The sequence below is a fragment of the Lytechinus variegatus genome, chromosome 16, assembly GCF_018143015.1.
Source record: "Lytechinus variegatus isolate NC3 chromosome 16, Lvar_3.0, whole genome shotgun sequence".
Taxonomy (NCBI): domain Eukaryota; kingdom Metazoa; phylum Echinodermata; class Echinoidea; order Temnopleuroida; family Toxopneustidae; genus Lytechinus; species Lytechinus variegatus.
The window spans coordinates 4,960,897-4,973,878 of record NC_054755.1 but is presented as its reverse complement, the minus strand read 5'-3'; the positions used below and the strand labels follow the sequence as shown (position 1 = coordinate 4,973,878).

At 38.4% G+C, this 12,982-nt stretch overlaps 1 protein-coding gene across 1 annotated transcript in view; it reads left to right on the top strand.

Annotated features, from left to right (window-relative positions):
• LOC121429563 (dynein heavy chain 2, axonemal-like) overlaps positions 1 to 12,982 on the top strand; it is a 73,216-nt gene that overhangs the window by 35,262 nt on the left and 24,972 nt on the right. The window contains exons 42-59 of the mRNA XM_041626645.1: positions 271 to 407; positions 635 to 775; positions 1,101 to 1,259; positions 1,703 to 1,947; positions 2,737 to 2,993; positions 3,493 to 3,659; positions 4,126 to 4,230; positions 4,735 to 5,009; positions 5,384 to 5,514; positions 6,346 to 6,501; positions 7,099 to 7,266; positions 7,877 to 8,177; positions 8,552 to 8,684; positions 9,248 to 9,387; positions 9,818 to 10,028; positions 10,621 to 10,879; positions 11,513 to 11,799; positions 12,607 to 12,771. Of these exons, the coding sequence (XP_041482579.1) occupies positions 271 to 407; positions 635 to 775; positions 1,101 to 1,259; positions 1,703 to 1,947; positions 2,737 to 2,993; positions 3,493 to 3,659; positions 4,126 to 4,230; positions 4,735 to 5,009; positions 5,384 to 5,514; positions 6,346 to 6,501; positions 7,099 to 7,266; positions 7,877 to 8,177; positions 8,552 to 8,684; positions 9,248 to 9,387; positions 9,818 to 10,028; positions 10,621 to 10,879; positions 11,513 to 11,799; positions 12,607 to 12,771 (3,437 nt within the window). The remainder of the gene's footprint in view (positions 1 to 270; positions 408 to 634; positions 776 to 1,100; positions 1,260 to 1,702; positions 1,948 to 2,736; positions 2,994 to 3,492; positions 3,660 to 4,125; positions 4,231 to 4,734; positions 5,010 to 5,383; positions 5,515 to 6,345; positions 6,502 to 7,098; positions 7,267 to 7,876; positions 8,178 to 8,551; positions 8,685 to 9,247; positions 9,388 to 9,817; positions 10,029 to 10,620; positions 10,880 to 11,512; positions 11,800 to 12,606; positions 12,772 to 12,982) is intronic.

Sequence of the window (12,982 nt, the reverse complement as noted above, 5' to 3'; positions counted from 1 at the left end):
GATGATGTTGATGATGATGATGATGATGTTGATGATGATGATGATGATGGTGAAGATGATGATGACGATGATGATTGTGGGGATGATCATAATGGTGTTGATAGTGAAGATGATCAGGATGGTATTCATGGTGCTGCTGTCAGTGCTAAGGCTGAAGAAGGTAATAATTCTTCATCTGCCATATTCCAGCATATTCCTTTGTATGCCATCACCCTGCCTAACCCTTGACTTAATCCTCCATTTTGTCCTGTCCGTATCTTTTTTCTCTAGATGAGAAACCTGATGAGAAATGGCTCCTCTTTGATGCACCTGTTGATACCCTGTGGATTGAGAGTATGAACTCTGTTATGGACGACAACAAGGTCTTGACCCTCATTAATGGTGAACGTATCGCTATGCCCGATCAGGTAGGTCTAAAGCAAGGTTGGCAATTTCCTGTGAAATCTAGGTATTTCCCGCCCAGGTTGGAAAAGCTGGAAGTACTTAAGATGTGCAGGGAAATGCATAAGGTCTAGTTCTATATGATTTTCATGTTATGGCGTTTTCTTTAAACAACTTTGATGTTAAAAAATTTCTTGTATGATTTTCCCAAGTTTCAACCTGATCTGATATATTGATTGAAATTGTATTTCAGGTGACCTTACTGTTTGAGGTTGAAGATCTGGCTGTAGCATCTCCTGCTACTGTAAGTCGTTGTGGTATGGTGTATACCGACTACGCCGACCTTGGATGGCAACCTTACGTCACTTCATGGCTCTCCAAGATCAAGGACAAGGTATTAAAACTTTCCTTTTTCAAACATGTGCATATGTGTTTGTGTTTCCTATCATCCCCGCTTTAATTGCCAAAGATTCTTAAAAGAGGGTTTTTCATACAGTCCATAAAGCACTGACTCAAATTGTCAGCTCTGACAATTTCAGTGAACTCCTTGGTTTTTATTGTCGAAGGAGCTTTTCAGGTCGCTTAGTTCTTGAGAGGATGATATCCATTGTGGCTATGACATTGGCCTTAAGAGCTGAGCAAAACTGTTCTAAATGTTGCATTTACATTGTAATTTGTATAATGCAGGTTTACTCCATTTTTTCTCTCTCTTTCTCCAGCAACAACAAGACATCATCCAGCATCTGTTTGATAAATACCTGATGAAGATACAGGACTTCAAACGTCACAACTGCAAGGAGCTGGTGGCCATCTCGGAGCTCAACGGCGTTGCTTCGTTCTGTAACCTCTACTCTGCTCTTGCCACAGAAGAAAATGGAGTAAGCAGTTCATACTTGGTTACCTTCATTTACCAGTATATAATGAATATTAAATATGTATTATTTTGCTTGCACACTTGTGATGTACAGTTAAAATAGTGTATCAGTCTTGTGAAGTTGTTTATAGATTTAATTACCAACTAGCGATTGATATTGTTGTGATTTCTTATCAACGTAAGTTTCATTTTCCTTCTTAATATGCAATAAATCTTTGATTGCTCTCCTGTACATTTTTTTAAAGTCTGTTCTGTAATTGCCCCTACTTGCACTGATTAACAGAAAAAAATTGAGATAAATGATTTTGACAGCACACAAGCGATATGCAGGAGTTTGGCTTTAATTGACTCTTTATGACCCCCTCGTTTGTTGCTTGTGTAACTGGGCAAAAAAGTATTTAAAAAATCTATTTCAAAATTAATAACCTCTGAACCTTGACCCCATAGGTCAATCCAGCTGACAAGGACAACTATGAGCGCATGATAGAACTCTGGTTCCTCTTCTGTCTTATCTGGTCTGTCGGCTGCACCGTCGACGAGGACGGACGCAAGAAACTGGACAACTACATCCGCGAGATCGAAGGCACCTTCCCCAACAAGGACACCGTCTATGAGTACTATGTGGATCCCAAAGGGAAGAGCTGGTCCCATTGGGAAGATAAACTAAGGAGTGGATGGAGATATCCTAATAAGTAAGTGCCTAATTGAAATTAATATACATGGGGGGTGGAAGGCTGTTTGTAAGATGTGAATGTCTTTAAAAACGATTTTACGAATGAGTGGTAATCGTTTCTTGGGAGATAACTGTAAATCAACACAGTTTGCAAATTTGGGGTACATGTATATCATTTCTGATAAAAAAGTGTCACCAGTGGTGAGTCAAGTCATTTTTAAGTTACGAACAGCTCTATGAAACGGCTGCCAAGGTGGGGTTTCATATTTGTGTAAGGCACATAACTTTATGCCTGGCTGGTGACCCTTTCTCGACTGCTAAATCAGATTCTCATTTTGATTCCCTTAGACTAAGTTGAAAATTCAACAATGGCTGTTGATTGAAATTCTTACATAAAAACATCTGATTGGAAAAGATAGTTTTTTCATAGATTGATTAGGGTTTTGGGAAATTGTGCATTTCCATTGTGTTTGAAACAGAAATATTTGGATAGGGTCACAAGTCAGCTGTAAAATCGTTTGTAACTCAAACAACTCTCTGAGACAGCCCACTGTTTGCGTCATATAAACATTCTTCATAATTCTTTGGGATGTCAGGAGCTAAGACCCATTTAGATATCGAAAGACCCAATGCAGAAGATGTTATTTTGGGATGAAATAATTTGAATCATAACTTGTGCATTTCCAATTTTTGCCCTTTATTATATCAATCATATCAATACTCTAAAATCAATTACAACTTCACTCAAAAGAAAACTGATTAGATGGATTCTATGAACAATTGTGCCACTTTTCCTGTCCTCTTTCAGTTCACCTTTCTACAAGATCATGGTTCCCACTGTGGACACGGTCCGCTACAACTTCATCATCCAGGCCCTGGTCCAACGGGAGAACCCGGTCCTTCTTGTTGGTCCCGTTGGTACCGGCAAGACCTCGGTAGCCCAGAGTGTGTGCTCCAAGCTTGACCCTCAGACGTACAGTGTATTGACCATCAACATGTCTGCCCAGACCACGTCCAACAACGTCCAAGACATCATCGAGAGCAGGGTTGAGAAGAGAACCAAGGGTGAGTGGTCAATACTCCTAAAAGTGTACCTGCTAACCGTCCCTATTTGATAGGAACTTTACCGATATTTACTGTTCGCAGTGCCCCTTTTCTTTTAGTCTGTGCCATCCAATTTGTCCCACGATTTTGTGTTTCACAGTTGGCAATTGAATGAGATTTATAAAGCTAAATAGTTGTCATCTAAAAGACCCATTACCTCTAGATCATACATTATATTTGCATGAAAATTTAATGATGGTAATACTTTGCTTTTTATCAAGACCCAACAATTTTAAGAAATATATAGGTAGATGTAATCCTTCAGTGCCTATGATGGCTCTGCTACAGCCATTGTAATAATGTAATAGCACTTATTAATTCAATTCAAGAGTTTATTTCAGACACAACTACATATGTGGCAGTCCATATCAACATTCCACACAGAATACATGCAGGAATAAGCACAGTAACTGTGCTGTATAAGTTGACATGTCATAATTCTTGTCCTATCATCATCTAGGGGTGTACGTGCCCATCGGTGGTAAGAAGCTGGTGACCTTCCTGGATGATTTCAATATGCCTGCCAAGGACACCTTTGGTTCTCAGCCTCCTCTTGAACTCATCAAACTCTGGGTGGACTATGGTTTCTGGTACGATCGACTCAAGCAGACCACCAAGTTTATCAAGGTAAGTGAATTGATGTTGATGAATATCATTTGTATAGCACCATTAATCTCTAAGAAAATTTCCAAGGTGCTCCCCCCACAATACGAGCAGCTGCTCCATAGGTTATGTAATGTGAGAATTCAATTTTTCAATGGTCCATGAGGTTTGAAATTATTTTTCTTTCAGGAGCGGGTGTGAAATCATTTGTCTGTTGATATACTAAAGGTACAGGAAAAACTATTAATATTTTTTTTGATGACTTTTCATCATTATATTTTACTTCACAATAGATGGAAAGTTGCTCGCACATACATGTAAAATTCTAATGATTTCTTTTAATTTTTAATGGATTTTCTATAAACCTTCGCCAGTATTTTTTTTCTGCTATTTTTACAACAAACGTTTTTATTTCAGGGTGTACTTCCCTTTAAGATTTACCATTTATATCGAATGATGCATCATGTATGTTCTTCCCACTTACCATCAGGGCATGCAACTTCTTGCCTCCATGGGTCCACCTGGTGGAGGTCGTATGGTGATCTCTAAGAGACTACAGAGCAGGTTTAACCTTATCAACATGACATTCCCAAGCGTGAGTACAACATTTTCTACAGTTTCTTTGGTTTGCGTTGGTATATGTACTGTGAAGTTCATAATACTGGTACATGTATATTGTGTATTTGTAAATAGAGGGTGAGAGAATATGCCGGTATTAGGTTATTTTCATATTAGGGGCATAGAAAAGAAATCTCTTTTTATTTTAATGTATGTACATGTACCTTGTCATTTGATGTAATTTATTTATTTTTATTCATGTCATCCTATTTCATTGTTATGTTCTGTTCAGATATCATTGCTGGGGTGATTATACCACTTTTTCAGGTTTTCAGGAAATTTTCATTTTGATATTAGATGAACTATCAATTGATTTTATCAAACACAAAAATCTCCTAAGAACATAAATTCACTACACCATGCCAAAAGGTTAAGTTTGCCATTCTATGAAGTGTTATAAGAGCCATGACTGTTTAAAACTTTCCTGTAGATTATTCTTGTAAATATATGAACTACTAAGCTTTTCTTTTTCTATGCCCAGGACTCCCAAATCAAGCGTATCTTTGGCACCATGATCAACCAGAAGCTTCAGGACTTTGAGGAGGACGTGAAGCCTATTGGGGACGTGGTCACCCAGGCAACGCTGGAGGTTTACCAGAGTGTGGTCCAGAAGTTCTTACCAACCCCTGCCAAGATCCATTACCTGTTTAACCTGAGGGATATCTCCAAGGTGTTCCAAGGCATGCTCAGGTCACACAAGGATTTCCATGACACCAAGGCGTCCATCACGAGGCTCTGGATTCATGAGTGCTTCAGGTATGTTCTTGATAGTTGTATTCATGCATCTTTCAGTTTTTCAGTCTCTTAAATGCTGTGATTAAATGATGGCTACAGTCATAAGGGTCCATACTTATTGCATAGCGTGTAATAATGCTTACAATATAAAGTTGTCAGGGTTTTCCCTTGAATATAATGTACAAAAGGTTCTCCACGGTTCAGATTTTTGCAAACCTCCACAAAGTTACTCATCCCTTTAAGGTACCTCAAGTGTCCTGCAACAAGGTTTTATGTTAGCTTGTTATGTGCAGATGTTCCATGGATTCAAACATCAGCAGAGAAATTGTCATGTAAATTAATTCTGTCTGTCTCTGTACATATGCTGACCTTGATTCTCTATTTCATATCTACAGGGTATTCTCAGATCGTCTTGTGAACGATCAGGACGTGGATGGCTTTGTTAACATCATCAGTGAGAAACTAGGAACTCTCTTTGATCAGACCTTCCATAATATCTGCCCCAACAAGCAGCCCCCAATCTTCGGTAAGAGAATTGTCTATCCATCTCTTCCTCCATCTTCCCCCTCTTCCTCCTTTACTTTACATAGAGAGAGGGAGAATTTATTTGAAGAATGTTGTATTGTCTTGTCTTTTCTTACTTTCTTTCTTGAAAGCTTGTGTTCCCAGTTGTGGTATTCTCTTAGTATTGTTGTTAGAGGGGTGGGGGTTAAATGATAGAATGCAGTCTTCTCTCCTTAGCAACCGTCATGCAAACATTTTTCATATAACAATGATTGTGGTAATTCAGGATAAAGCAAGATTACAAAATTTGAAAAAACTTATAATTGTTCCCTCTTTTCTTTTATATGTCAAGTATCACGTTGTACGTTATGATACAACATACCACCTGACTTATTTTGATGAACCTAAATAAGTGACTGTGACATATACAAATATTCTGCGCTTTAGAATTTAATTGGTCCAGAGTCTGTTGCAGCCAAGTGGCACAAATGAGTTTTGATATGATCTTGTTCCTTCATATCCCATTGGATAAGACACACCAAATGGATGCAAGGGTATCAGGACAATCCCTCATGTGCTTATCATCCAAAAGATTCTCTCAGTATTCCCATACAGTACTCTGACAGAGTATATAGAGTCTGCTTTTACAACTTTTGCTCATTCTTATGAACACTACTGGAACACACTTGTCCAAATGTTGGGTTTGGGTGATCCTCCAGGACCAACACATGCCAACAAAAGAATGCAAGGTGTACCGTGAAACCTCTACACTCATTCTTTCTTTGGAAACCTATGGAAGTTGCTATATTCCTATTCTTCATAAGTTTCTTGTCCACTATCTTTCTCTCCTTAGGTGACTACATGTCCCAGTCAGAGGTACCCATCTATGAAGATCTTCAGGAATTCTCTTCTCTGAAGAAGTTCATGGAGGATGCCTTGGAAGACTACAATGCCACACCTGGTGTTATCTCAATGGACCTGGTCCTCTTCAGGGATGCTATCGAGCACAGTGAGTAACCAGTGGTGATTCACCAATCTTACAAGTGATTTTGACAGTAGATAATAAGATTAAAATAATTTCAGTTGTTTAGAAATCATTATTCTTAACTCTGTGTTTAGTTATAACACACAAGATTAGAATGTCTTTGGTGTGAGTCTAATACAATGGATTGGGCACTATTTCTTTTGTATAGGTAAATGTGGAATGTCAACCAAAGTCAGCAGAAACAAGTCAGTGCTTGCGACAATGGTCAACCATTGTTAAGAATTTACAAGTGTTAAATCTATGCTGAAACTGATTTTCCATAACATATCAATAAAACTAATTATTAGATTGAATGAATTCTCTAATCCTTGATTTCTTCTAAATCAAGGGTTCTTCTAATCTGTGACTCTTCTAAATCACATCTTCTATTTCCATGAATCGTTCCTTTGTTTTGAGAAATGAAATAATCCATGGTCTTAAATTTATTTTATAAGGTTAAGTTGTCTCTTGAGCTTCATGTTATGAAAATATTTCAGAGTATAGGAAATAGACAAGAGACTGGGAAGAAGTATTTTGCACATTTGTTTGATTAACTTATGCTTAATATTTGTGCATTTACAGTTTCAAGAATCATCCGCGTTATTGGTCAGCCCAGAGGTAACATGCTATTGGTCGGTATTGGTGGGAGTGGTCGCCAGTCTCTCACCCGTTTGGCTGCAGCCATTTGCGAATACACAACATTCCAGATCGAAGTTACCAGACATTATCGCATCATTGAGTTCAGGGATGGTAAGCTAGTTCATATCCAATTCATTCTGATTTGATTCACTTCACATGGTTTCCCTGTGCAATTATGCTGACTTTCCATTAATTCTCTTAATTCAATTCAATTCTAGGTAATAGTATCATAACATCAACTCTCATAATTTGATTAGTTAGTTGATTTTTATTCAGATAATTGTAGTCACACGTGCATAAGTTTACACTTAAACTCTATTGTGCCATATCAACTGCGTGCCCACCAATTTGCCATGTGCTGATCTACAACTATTAAGAAAGCACTCCTTCATAAAAAAAGGCATATATTTGCTTATGTGTAACTCCCGTACGAAATCCGCAGAGCAGCTTTCCGCTGCATCAACGCCGAGCTGGTATATAACCAATTACAGAGGATGCATTTTACAATTCTGAGATAATAGTGGCTGTCCTTATAGACAACAGAAATTACTCTTCTGCTTTTTTGCTTGGAGTGGATGTAATGGCCGAGCATGGATTTGAACTTACATCCTTACAATCATGAGTCCAATGCTCTAACAACAATACCACATGACCACTAAGGTTATCATTTCTTGTTCATCATTTTGATACTTCATAATAATCATGTTTTATCATTGTGTAGATCTGAAACGTCTGTACAAGACAGCTGGAGTGGAGAACAAGCCCACCATCTTCCTCTTCAACGACACCCAGGTCGTTGACGAGACGTTCCTTGAAGACATCAACAACATCCTGTCCAGCGGAGAGGTGCCCAACCTCTACAAGTCTGATGAGTTTGAGGAGGTCCGTACCGAGCTGGCGGAGTCGGCTAAGAAGGATGGTATCCAGGATACTCCAGAGAGCATGTTTGCTTACTTCATTGAGAGAGTGAGGACCAATCTACATGTGGTGCTTTGCATGAGTCCTGTGGGGGACCCGTTCAGGTATGTACAAATTTCTGTTATTTTCTAACCATCTACTCTTGTGTCTTGGAGATTGCGAGCCAGCCTTTGCATGGTACATGTTCTTTGCAGGAGTTATTCTTGTGTCTTATAAAGTGTAAACCAGCCTTCGCATAATGCTTTGCATGAGTCCTATGTGGGATCCATTTACATTTTTTGTTAGTAATTTCTGACTACGGTACTTACCTTTGAGTCTTAGAGAGTGTGAACCGAGAAACGTGTGAAAAGTCACATTCAAGATAACACAGAGAATAATGGTAGATGAGACCAGAAAACAGCACACATGCTAGTCATGCCAAATGAAAGTTCGCAGAGTATATCATTCATTATTCATGAACTTTGTCTCCTTAATGCAGGAACCGTATCCGTATGTATCCAGCCTTTGTAAACTGTACCACCATCGATTGGTTCTGTGAATGGCCAAAGGAAGCCTTGACAGAGGTTGCTGAGAAGTATCTAGAGTCTGTCAATGTCGGAGAGAATGAACAGGTGAGGGATGAATGTCTTTTGAAGTTACGAGAGTTGAAGGTCATCTGTAGGTCCACTTTAAACAGTGTGAAATTTTAGGGATTATTATAGCTGTTCTGTCAGTCTAACAACTGTGTTCAAGTGTTTGACCTTTTGTCTTTCACGTTTGAAGAATGCTTAAATTTGTGGTATAGTCATGCAGCATATCCACAGTTCTCCTGTATGTTTTTATATTTCCCATACTTGTAGATATGCAATCTGGCGTCACAAATCTAGCCATAATTTCATTTTGCTATTGAAGACTAAAATGGGGGAGGGGGGAGCAAAGTAACTTTGTAAATAAATAGATACATTTCCACATAAATATGTATTGTTAATGATATGATGCAACATGTAAAGCAACTTTTAAATCATTCTTATAAGGCAGGCAAACATTGGTCTAAACATTCCTTGAAGTTTTGCGTAATGTTCCTTCTGCTTGCTCTGAATGTAACAGTTTAAGCCTAACGTTGCCCATATACTCTGTACCATAAATGAGAGAAAAGTTAATTTAATGTTCCTTCTGCTTGTTTTGAACGTTACAGTTGAAGCCCAACATTGCCCAGATATTCTGTACCATGCATCAGTCTGTTGTGCAAAGCTCTAATCAGATGCTGTTTGAGCTCAAACGTCACAACTACGTCACACCAACCAACTATCTGGAGCTTGTTACGGGATACAAAACGTAAGTGCATGAAGTTTCTTCTGCTATGATATGTTTATATTTAGTGCTCCTAAATGTCTGAACTAGTATCATTGCTCTTTCATTTTTACCCCCTGATGGATACAGATGTTTTCTGTTGAAGCGTGATGGATTGTTTTTCAGCTATGTGAATTCAGATTTATTAATTTTCATCTTTTTAGACTCAGACTGACTAAATTATGTTATTTTTCATTCCCAAAGGATTTTCAAAGATAGTCCAAAACTGAGCAATGAATTCTATATCACCATTCATAGACTATCCGATTGCTGTTTGAAAAACGGAAGGAGCTTGATGATACTGCCAATGAGTTTAAGAATGGTTTGTCCAAAATTAAGCACACCTATTCGTGCAGATCTTTTTGATTATCTTATTATTTAAATTATTTATCATCCCTCTTATCTTTCTTATCAGGCTGCTGTATGAGAAGCGGAAGGAACTTGGTGATGCTGCCAACAAGCTCAAGAATGGTCTGTCTAAGATTGACGACACCAGGGCCAAGGTTGAGGTGATGTCTGTAGAGCTGGAGGAAGCAAAGGTCAAGGTGGCTCAGTTCCAGAAGCAGTGTGAGGAATACCTGGTGGTCATTGTCCAGCAAAAGAGAGAGGCTGATGAACAACAGAAGGTAAGCTCTAAATGAATGCCTTATCATGAAGCAGTAGCAGATCTAGTCGGCTTTGTGACACTTTACCATTTCAGAGACCATTTCATTGTTTGTGCTCATGGTAGGCCTGTCAAAAGTATTCTGTCTATTCTGGCTGGATCTACCACTGATTAGATAACTATTGGAACATTTGTATGATAAATCATCTATATATAGTTATACAATTGAAGAATAATGAATTGGATTGTATGCTCTTGCATTCACTGTATACTCTACAGGTCATGACTCATGGCAAGTCATCAACTTACAAACTGATGAATTACCAAATTTATTCAAGTTGATTCAAGTATAAGATAAGAATTCATCAAAGTGTACTTTCTACAGATCGCAAAGGATTTATATTCCAAGTATTAAGATTGTGCAGTATTCTCATGATGTTTACAATTTGCATGAAAAGCGTGAAAACCAAAGCAAAATAGACAGCTGTATAGTAACGGGACTCTGAAAGAAAAATTATTGAATCAGGGAGAATGATCCTGAAAGTACATGCCTATGCAGGACCATGAAATTTAACTTACTCAAAATGCATTGTAACATATGCATTTCTACACAGTCTGTGCAAGCCCGTAGTGAGAAGATCGGTGAGGAGGAGGTGAGATGCAAACAGATGGCTGAAGCCGCACAGCAGGATCTGGCTGAAGCTCTCCCTGCTCTTGCAGAAGCTGTCAAGGCCCTGGAAGCCCTGAACAAGAAAGATATCGGTGAGATCAAGTCTTACGGTCGACCTCCCGTCCTGGTGGAGAAGTGCATGGAAGCAGTTATGATCCTGAAGGGGCATGAACCAACATGGGCCGAGGCGAAGAGACAGCTAGGTAAGGCCATTGTGTTATTCTGGTAAATCTCTCCAGATTTATTGCATTTAGTGTAGATTCAAGTGATAATTATGTATTAACACATGGATCAGGGGTGTGAGAGTTCAGATTTTTATCTTTTTGATTTTCAGCTGAATTTCAGCTTATTTTGGGCCTTCCTCTGTACAAAAAGTATGGGAGCTCTTTCTATTTCAGACTTTTTCAACACTCTTCAGCTTTTTACAGATCTTTTTATTGATGACCACTCACACACCTGATAAATGGTAGAGCTAGAAATCTAAACATTGCCTTTGTTCTAAACATTGCCTTTGTCGATAGATCTATCAAATGTAGATACCCAGTGATAATAGGGAGCTTTTGATTACACAAACCAAAAAGGAAGAATTTCTGTCCTGTATTTGAAGCTCCCTCATGATGATAATGATGTTGCAGATGATGGTGATGATGGCAGAGATGAATATGATGACAATGATGGATAATCATTTTGGTGTTTGATATATAGGAAACGGTGATAAATGATCTCATCTTGTGATGTATCTGATGATGTCCTGAATAAAGTAAAGAAAAATGATACAAATTGAGTCACTGATGATGATGCTCATGACCCTCTCATATCGCATCCCCTTCCATCAGGTAACCAGAACTTCATCAAGGACTTGATCGAGTTTGACAAGGACAACATGTCCGACAGGGTCCTGAAGCGCATCGGGCAGTACTGCTCCCAACCGGACTTCCAACCTGAGATCATCGGCCGTGTGTCCCTTGCTGCCAAGTCTCTCTGCATGTGGGTGAGAGCCATGGAGGTCTATGGCACCATCTTCAGGGTGGTAGAGCCCAAGAAACAGAGACTGAACAACGCCATGTCAACCCTGGCTGAGAAGCAGGCCATCCTGGCTGAAGCAAAGGCCAAGCTGCAAGAAGTATGTCCTCCACAGTTGTGAAGATTTTTTGTTTATTTACAATGATTGTATGTGGTAGTAATGGAAAGAACAGCATTTCAAATATCCAAACTATATAAAACAAATGAATGTATAAGCATAGCTGTAGATTTAAGGTGACTTTTTGAATACGGTTAGCATTATGAATATGATATTACACTGACTGACAAGTCTTCTTCGTACATTCATCCATTCACATGTTTTCGTCAATGATAACACCAAGATTTCAAACTGACAAAGTAGCCTGAATGTGGGAGGGAGCAATCTGCATTTAATTATCCCTAATTAACTGATATTACGACATAAAATAAATGATGAGCAACTGTGTTTTGATCTCGTTTAATTTCAATTTGTTCCATGACGGCATATCTTCTATGGTATTCTTTAAAGGAATCCTAATGAGTACAAGGGCAAATCCATTTTTGAATGACAATAATTCATTTAATTTATTTCCACAAAATTAAAATGTATACAAAGCAATATACAAATACATTTTAAAATAGTGGTGGACCAAATGAAAGCTCATCAGGCTTGTTTGGATGGCCCAAAATAACATTCATAAGTGCACAATACATACATAATCATAAAAATACATCCATATGGCATAAGAATATAAAAGTGACAGTTGAATGACATTGACAAGGTCAACCCATCATGACTCCTTGATTGCACGATTTATTCAGGTTACCTATTACATGGAGGATCTTAGGATTCTTGGATGCCAATATGAAAGTCATAATTGAATAATATTTACGACGTCATGCCTAATTGACTCCTTAATTCTTTTAGGTGACTGATCGCATGGAGAATCTGAAGAAGCAGTACGATGAGAAGCTAGCCGAGAAGGAAGATCTGAGGATCAAAGCCGAGCAGATGGAGATCAAGCTTGACCGTGCAGGAAAGCTTGTGTCTGGACTGGCTGGAGAGAGAGATAGATGGGAGCTCAACGTCCATGTAAGTTGGTTGAGTGTGTATCCATATGAAACATTGGGTTTATACAGACATTTATCACTTGGATTTGATTACTGACATCAGGGACTGACTTGTTATGTTATCATGAGAAAACATGTGATCGGGTTTGAAAATCTGGAGAGCTTTTCATTAAAGAATTGAAATTAGTGTTTGAATTCTAATTCCATATATTTCATTTTTAATTGAGTTGGTA